This window comes from Crocuta crocuta, unplaced genomic scaffold (assembly GCF_008692635.1).
Source record: "Crocuta crocuta isolate KB4526 unplaced genomic scaffold, BGI_CrCroc_1.0 scaffold318, whole genome shotgun sequence".
NCBI classification, from domain to species: Eukaryota; Metazoa; Chordata; class Mammalia; order Carnivora; family Hyaenidae; genus Crocuta; species Crocuta crocuta.
Genome location: NW_027531425.1, coordinates 3,248,291 through 3,256,968, shown reverse-complemented (window position 1 = coordinate 3,256,968; position 8,678 = coordinate 3,248,291). Strand labels below are relative to the sequence as shown.

Sequence of the window (8,678 nt, the reverse complement as noted above, 5' to 3'; positions counted from 1 at the left end):
GTCCCCTGAACCCAAAGCAAGGTCACTAAGTGATATATCCAGGTAGCCCCAAGGCTCACTGGTGCCTAAAAAAAAGCAGAGACACATCTGAGTTAATCTTAGAACTAAATGTTTGAAAACTGAAACAGGTAGATTTAGGCCCAAAACACAGGCCCTACCCATCTGGTGGGGGACTGGGCTGGGTTCTGCTCCATGGTCTTGCCAGGGGCAGAGCTTGGCCCCATGGAGGTATCCCACCTCTTCAGAGAATACATTTCTCTGGCTGAGGAGATTTTATTAAGCACATTAAAGAGAAACCTCCTTGAACCTGGTCAGTGCTAGAAGGGTCCATCCAGTTTACTCCTTAGCTCCTGCCAGGTCCTTCTCCTGACTAATACACTGATCTCTAAGACTGTATGTGGCTAGATCCTAGGACAATAAATAGTTCCTTTCCCATCAGGGACCCCTTTGAAAATAAAAAAATACAGTTTTTGCCTAAAAGGCTCATAAGCACTTTAAAAACTATTTCAGATGTTCACAGCCCCAGGCTAAAGACCTGTCTTTTGGAATCCTGGTTCTTGGACCCTGTGCCTTTCTAGAGCATCGGGGTAGAGCCCTACATTGTAAGATGGCTGCTGCAGATTGGCCTGTGAATTCATGTGGATTCAACCTCTACTGCCCTCTGTTGGGCATGAGGAGGGACGATAGGTTAAACCACTGGATTCCTCCCTGCATGGAGATGGACACAGACTTTCTGCCCCAGAATGGTAGGGGCAGATACACTTTCAGCAGCTTTCACCAGGACCTCTAGAAGGCTTACCTTTCCTTGAGGTGGGCTGGGGATAAGGGGATACGCAGGGGACCACCACACGAAGTCAAAGCACCACGGCACAGGTCCTGGGCCCCTGAACATTAGGGTGGTCTGATCGCACGCGACAGCACCAGTGACCTTCCATTAGATATCCCACTGGCTGCAATCCCTAGAGACCCAATCCGCCCCAGCCCTTAACTCTTAAGGGCAACAAGGAAGTTGGGAAAGTTAGTGAAGGCCCATGTCTGGGCAAGACCCCACATCACAGAGCTCCACATCACTTGAGACATCGACTGTATTTGTAGGGGGTTAGGGAAACAGTGGAATGAGACACACAAACCCGGGGACAGAGCCCAGGCGCTGCAGGTGCCGGGACCCCTAGAACTCCTCACTCTCATCCTCGCCGTCCATGGACTCTGTTCCCACTTCTTCATAATCCTTCTCCAGGGCAGCCAGGTCTTCTCGGGCCTCAGAGAACTCCCCTTCCTCCATGCCCTCGCCCACGTACCAGTGCACAAATGCCCGCTTGGCATACATCAGGTCAAACTTGTGGTCGAGGCGGGCCCAGGCCTCAGCGATGGCTGTGGTGTTGCTTAGCATGCAGACTGCCCGCTGGACCTTGGCCAGGTCTCCCCCGGGCACCACTGTGGGCGGCTGGTAGTTAATGCCAACCTAAGAAGAAACAGCAAGTAGTGTAAGCCCTGGGTTCTGTGTTCCCTGGAAGGGTCTGCATAAGGATTCCCGTAACTGGGAAAGGGGCAGTCAACCGGTATGTGGCATTTGCCAGCCTGTAAGAAACACAGGGATCAAGGAACAAGGTAACTACCATCAGGAAACAAATCCAGAATGTGGGACTTTCAAGGTAAGACTAGTCCCTTCGAAGTCACCGTCAAGACTTCAGCTCAGGTCATGATCTCGCAGTTTGTGGGTTCGAGCCCTGCATTGGGTTCTGTGCAGGCAGCTCAGAGCCTGGAGCCTGTTTCAGATACTGTGTTGCCCTCTCTCTCTGCCCCTCCTGCGCTCATGCTCTGTCTCTGTCTCAAAAATAAATAGAAACTATAAAAAAAATATATAAAAAGGAAAAAAAAGGGGTGGCTGTTTTACCTTAAAAGATTTAAGAGACACATATAATGCCCAGTCCTTGGTTATACTCGGACTTTGAAACACTGACTATAGAAGACATTTGTGGAAATTGGGAAAGTTTGAATACCAACTAGGTATTCTTACTTTGGAGAAGTATGATGAATTTTGTTAGACACAAAACAAACGTGTGTAATAGCTGTAAGGCAGTTTAAATGGGTCAGCAAAGCAAATATAAAGGAAATGTAGCAGAGTCAGATGTTGAATCTAGGTAGTGAGTGTGTGGCTGTTAACTGTACTGACCTCTCCACTTTCCTATAGTTTAGAAAATAGTTTTAAAATATATAAAGCCCTGTGAAGATCTCCAGTTTGAGCTAAACTGAATCTACTTTAAACATTGCTATATTCAGAACATATACATACATTTCATATTCAGGGTTTTAAAAAAAGAAAAAAAAAAAAGAGGTCAACTTCCCTCTTAATGCCTCTATGGAGAGCAAGCTTACTACTTCCTGAAGGCAGCCCCTCTTCCTCTGAGTAGCTAAAGCTTTCCTAATATGGAGCTGGGAGAATCCACCTCCCAGCCTTCCCACCGCTGGTTTCTAGTTCTGAACTATAGGACAGCTCTTCAAAACTAGCAAGCAGCTATTATCTTTATGACCAGGAGTCCCTGCCTCGCCTCCCGTTGTGGTCACGTCAGCAGCAGTGCAAGGAGGCTGTATGTTTTTTTAAATGCCACAGCTGCCACCTTTAATCTTTCTAATCTCACACCAGAACAAAACCCATAAAACTTAAAACCAGGTCATATGCCCAGTACCCTCTGGCAATGTGGACGAAAGAATGGGGCATATAAACAGATTTGTCTTCATTACTCAAGAGATTGCATTCATAGACTTCCGACCCACATCTGGGCCATTATCTGAATGGTAGGCCTTTCCGCGCTGCCCTAAGCACTCCCTTCCTAAGCACTCCCTTCCGAGCAGGAGATGGATTAGGTGGGTGTGTCCCTGGCACATGTGAACAACTGGTTCCCCAACCTGACTGGCAAACATTGGAAGTGCTGATTTGCCAGGCTAAGACACATGAAACCTACACTTCCCTTCATAAGGGCAAGCTTTCGAGTCAAATAAAGTCGTGATTTGCCTGATTCTCCCTCCCTAGCACTTTGGTTTCCATGCTCTGGGGCTCTCTAGGAATCTCCCCTCTAGCACACAGNCCCCCCCCCCCCCCCCCACTTCATTCCCAGCTTGCCTTGAAACCCGTGGGACACCAGTCCACAAACTGGATGGTGCGCTTGGTCTTGATTGTGGCAATAGCAGCATTCACATCCTTGGGCACCACTTCTCCACGGTAGAGCATGCAGCAGGCCATGTATTTGCCATGGCGGGGGTCACACTTGACCATCTGATTGGAGGGTTCAAAGCAGGCGTTGGTGATCTCTGCCACGGACAGCTGCTCATGGTAGGCCTTCTCGGCTGAGACGATGGGGGAGTAGGTCACCAAGGGAAAGTGAATGCGGGGGTAGGGTACTAGGTTGGTCTGGAACTCCGTCAGGTCCACGTTGAGGGCCCCGTCAAAGCGCAGGGAGGCAGTGATGGAGGACACGATCTGGCCGATGAGCCGGTTGAGGTTGGTGTAGGTGGGGCGCTCGATGTCCAGGTTGCGGCGGCAGATGTCGTAGATGGCCTCGTTGTCCACCATGAAGGCGCAGTCCGAGTGCTCCAGGGTGGTGTGCGTGGTCAGGATGGAGTTGTAGGGCTCCACCACGGCCGTGGACACCTGGGGGGCGGGGTAGATGGCAAACTCCAACTTGGACTTCTTGCCGTAGTCCACAGAAAGCCGCTCCATCAACAGGGAGGTGAAGCCTGAGCCGGTGCCGCCCCCAAAGCTATGGAAGATCAGGAACCCCTGAAGCCCGGTGCACTGGTCTGTCTAGGGTAGGAGAGAACACTGTTAGGATACAGACGGCCTGTCACTCGCCCCCAGCCCTCTCCTCCTGACAGCCCTCTTCTGTCTGCAAAGCTACTGTGACTCAACTACAACTGTATTCACTTCTGTATTTAGAGGGGAAAAAAAACTGTTGAAGCATAATTTGTACTTAAGTATATACATTTTATTGCATGTACAGTGAATGGTTAGACAAGTGTGTACACCTACATTACCAAACGAATCAAGACCTAGAAATTTCCATGACTCCAGAAAGTTCTCTCATGCCCTTTTGCTTTGCCTCTATATACAGAGGTGAGAAGAGAATACCTACAAGGGGTTTGAGTTCTAGGGGACAGAGACCTAGAAGGACACTGCCATGTGCTTGAAGTGGTAAGTGAGGGGAGGCTCAGGAGGGACACAGGGCTTGTAGTCAGAGAGCTGGGCCTTCCCAGCTCTGTAGCTTTGCCACCTGGCCACAGGAGAGTGGGAGTTGGGGGGAGGTGGTGGTGGTATCTTGTTGAACATACAGATTCCCAGGCCCCTCACTACCGACTGGAACCCAGGAGACTGCAGGTTTAGCAAGTATGCAGGGTGACTTCTGATGTAGCTGTGCCTTGGACTAGAAGAGCATCAATCTTTACAAGACACATGGGCTGTCAGAGTATAAAATTCTCCACTTATTTGCAATACATACATCTATCAAATCATTATTTGTATACCTGAAACTAATGCTATGTCAATTAGATCTCAAAAATAAACTAAAAGCAAGCTTTATGCAAACTGATAACCAAAAACACCTGCCTGAAAAACCCTTTAAGAAAATCCTAAGCCTAGGGGGTACTTTGTGTTAGAAAGCATGGAATCCCATTTTCCTCAAGTCAGTGGGAGTCCTCAGTCTCAAATGGTGAGCAGCAAAGTATGTCTGAGCGATCCCTCTAGAAGGCCAGTGCCAAGGTGCTGGCTCCTAGTTGGCCTCACTCCTGGTTCTCAGTGCCTCAGGCAAGGGTTGAGGTAAACTGGGAAGTGGTTAAAAACGAACCAGTAAGCAGGAGCCTCTCCCGGGCATAAAGTATTGCTTAGGAATCTAAGAACAAGCCGAGCTGCCAAGGCCACTTCCTCCTACCTGCTGGGCCTAGAGAGGGATCAAAGCTCAAAGAAGGCTTGGATTGGACAATTAGACCTGGCATAGCGAGGAACCAGCAGGCCAGAAGCCCGGAGTCCACAGACTCAGGGTAGAACAGGTTATTCAGGCTTCTTCTAGCCCTTGATCCACACCCAGGACACACAGCTCCCCCTAGGGGAAGCCAAGGAGACAGGCAAGCGGAAGGAGCCGTAAGGACACGTAGGGTTCCTGTCACAGCCCCAGGCCTGTGGTTTCCCTTTCTTCCACACACTCAGGCCAGGAAGGGAGGGTAAAGACACACTGATCTCCTGCAGGTGCCAAGGGCACCTGGTCCGCTCACCAGTTTTCGGATTCGCTCCAGCACCAGATCGATGATCTCCTTCCCCACAGTGTAGTGGCCTCGGGCATAGTTGTTGGCAGCATCTTCCTTGCCAGAGATCAGCTGCTCAGGGTGGAAGAGCTGCCTATAAATGCCAGTTCTTACCCCGTCTTGAGGGGAAGAAAGAGGGCAAAGGTAAGAGAGGCGGGTCTCACCCCCCACAAGGACATGGGCGCTAGGACCTAGGCTGCTAAAGCTCCCCTAGGCGTAACTGCAAAATCGAGCATCAACAGCAAACAGCCTTCCCAAGACCCACTTGCAAACTCCTTACATGGGCCTGTGAGCGGGTAAGTCAGGGGCCCCTTCAACAGTCCCTGCCCTCACAGCCACTTATACTTGCTGAGGAACCAGAGGGTGTCTGGGGAATGTTCTTTTTTGTTTTTTTTTTTTTTTTTTTAACCTTGAGAGAGACAGAGCATGCAGGAGGGGCAGAGAGAGAGAGAAAGAGGGAGAGAGAATCCCAAGCAGGCTCCGTGCTGTCAGCAGAGCCCTGCGGAGGGGCGGGGGGATGGACATGAGATCATGACCAGAGCTAAAATCAAGAGTGGGATGCTTAACCGACTGAGCCACCCAGGCGCCCCTCACTTGACTTTTGTTTGGGATAAGAATGTAGACTGATGCAGAAAACCCAGTCCACAGTTTAACATCTACAAAGATGACTTTAGAAAGATGAGGGGAGGGGGGAAAGTTTTCAGAAATAGGAAACTAAGGAGATCCAGATGCAAAAAGGAAGAAGCAGAGAATCCCCTGGGAGCCAGCAACAGCCAAGTTCACATAGGTCCCCATGCTATTAAGGGGCCCAGTTCAGTTAAAGTTTAGCAGGGGGCTGTTAAGAATGTTCTCAGTGCCCAGTTCCTTAGGCAATGTTATCCTCAAGAGTCTGCGGGTAGGAAAAAGGAAGTTTAAAATTTCTGCCTTCATAGCCACTCTTTTCTGCAGTCTTCATTCTGGGTCTGACCCCTGACTCAAACATCTGGTGGTTTCCGGGCAGAGAGGTTTGACTGATATCCCCTCTCAGCACAGGAAGCCCGCAGGACCCCTCCTGAAGTCAGAGTCTAGACAAAAGCAATGGACTTCGGTGTTGTTCTTGGCAGGGGGTTGCCTGCATTTCAAGAGCTTCTCCCCACAGATGTTGGGGCTGGCAAAACACACAGGCTGGAGGAGGGGGACACCCCCACAGCACCCACTCACCTATGACGGCAGGCTCCAGGTCCACAAAGACAGCCCGGGGCACGTGCTTGCCAGCCCCCGTTTCACTAAAGAAGGTGTTGAAGGAGTCATCCCCGCTGCCCAGTGTCTTGTCGCTGGGCATTGTGCCATTGGGCTGGATGTTGTGCTCCAGGCAGTAGAGCTCCCAGCAGGCATTGCCCATCTGCACTCCGGCCTGGCCCACATGGATGGAGATACACTCTCGCTGTTGGGGAAAGCAAAGCAGTGGTGTGAATGGAGAAGGGAGGGGAGTGACAAGCACCCTTTTATCTTTCCTCCTTGGAGACGGAGGCCTGCTCTGAAACCCAAGCGACTAGGTTCTCTTTTCAGACCTTCCCACACTTGAAGCCAAACTACCTCATTTTCTTTTCAGTTACTGAGGGTTTGAGAACAAAGGTAGCTAAGCCTAGGTCATCCATAGGCAGGAACTAGAAAAAACTGATGCCAAGCAGCCAAATCCCACTGCCTAGTGCCCGGTGTGCTGGCTGGGGTGGGACAGGGAAGCTCAGAGTCTCACATACCAAGATAGGGCCCCCAGGACCCCCTAGCAGAAGGGGTCTCCCATGGTGGGGGGTCTGGGTCCTCCACACCCTAAAGGTGCAGAAGATGAATTTCAGGTCTGTTGTGAATTAACTAAGTGGCTCTGGGGTTACAGCCAGTTTGAAAGCTCACCCACAAGCCCCTTTTTGGGGGGTTATACCCTGACTCTGGACATTTGTCCTTGCCCATTGCAGTATAGAGTCAATCCAGAGAAGTACTCTCAACAGGAAGGAGGCAGCTCACCCCACCTTTCAGCTCTCCTGAGGTAACTCCTACATGGGACAGATTCTCCTGTCTTCGGGTCCTTTACCCCCAACCCAGAGGCTAGAAGATGCGTCTGAAAGGGCCACACACCTTCCAGGGGCGAAGGGGGTCTTCTAAGACACTTGGCAATAGTGTAGCCATTTTATGAGCTGTCCTTCAAGACAGCCTCAGAGCCTTTACAGGGGCTCGGAACACAGGCGGGTATCAAGACTCCTGTGAGGCACTGGGGTCTGTGTACACACCCCAAGCTCTTTGATTTAACGGAGGGACTTCAGGGGTTTGGGCACCAGAAGAGAGAAGCGGAGCAAAGGCTTTTCCTCCTTAGGCACCAGGAGCTCACGGACTCCCCTGGACCGGTCTGGGGCCAAGGTCTGACTTCTGCACCTCTGACTTCTGACCAGAGTCAGGCAGCGCAGGACAAAGGCATTCAGGGAACAGCTCAGAACTGGCCAAACCTGCTGGAGTTTGCAGGTCCGCCCAGGTCCGGCCACCAGCGCGGGAGTGTGACTTCACGGGTGGGCGGGGACTGCAGCTGGGGGCGGGCGCCTCTTTGTCCCGGACCGCAGCGGGANGGCCCGCGCCCCCCCAGCCCTGTGCCCGGCCGCCACGTCTCTCCGGTCCGCTGCTGGAGCGCGCACTCCTCCAGCTCGCATCCGCCTCTCCCGGGAAAGGGGCGCAGAAAAGCAGTGCTTGGACGCCGCAGGCGTCCCGGACTTTCCGCACAGACCCCTACATCGTGGTCACCATGACGCCCCCAAACTCTCCCACAAGCCCCGCGCAGACCCTCACACGATGGACTGCTCGGCACCCCGACCTCCCCTTCTTGCCGCACAGCCGGCCCCTACCGGGGACCGCCAGGCGCCCCCAGCACGCTCCCCAGGGCAGTACCCCCTCACCGTGCACTCCGCGAATGCCCCCAGCTCCCTCTCACCATGGTTGTTCCGACAGGTGACGTTTGCGGAGGGTCGTTGACTGCGGACGCGTTACGAGTCTCCAGCAACACCACGAATCCCGGTGCCGGGCAGCTAGTGGGATCTTATATATCCCCGCCGAGACGCCGGCCATGCCTCCCAGCGGGGCTCCCATTGGGCTGCGGTAGGACAGAGCCCGCCCTCTGCTCGTTTCTCATTGGGTCGGGTTCTCACCGAGGCCCGCCCCCCTCTCCGTTATTGGGCAGGAACTTATGAAATATCCCCGCCGCAGCCGGTCATTGGGCAGTTTGTAAAACCAAAGGGAGGGAAAGCCTCGGTGGTCCGAGTCCTCCCCAGCTGCTTGACACTCTTGTTCTCTCTGGGGACATGTGCTGGGTCTGAGAAGTTGGAGCTTTGGAGCAATACCCATATTCCGTTGTTGCCGTAGGTCTT

At 52.3% G+C, this 8,678-nt stretch overlaps 1 protein-coding gene across 1 annotated transcript; it reads right to left on the bottom strand.

Moving 5' to 3' along the window:
- Nucleotides 1–1,067: 1,067 nt before the first annotated feature.
- LOC144238280 (tubulin alpha-1C chain-like) lies at nt 1,068–8,346 on the bottom strand. The gene is made up of 5 exons (XM_077772070.1): nt 8,246–8,346; nt 6,493–6,715; nt 5,263–5,411; nt 3,122–3,802; nt 1,068–1,462 (listed from the first exon to the last, which is right to left on the bottom strand). Exons 1-5 carry the CDS (start codon nt 8,246–8,248, stop codon nt 1,169–1,171), a joined length of 1,350 nt encoding a protein of 449 aa, XP_077628196.1. The 5' UTR covers nt 8,249–8,346; the 3' UTR covers nt 1,068–1,168.
- Nucleotides 8,347–8,678: the final 332 nt, after the last annotated feature.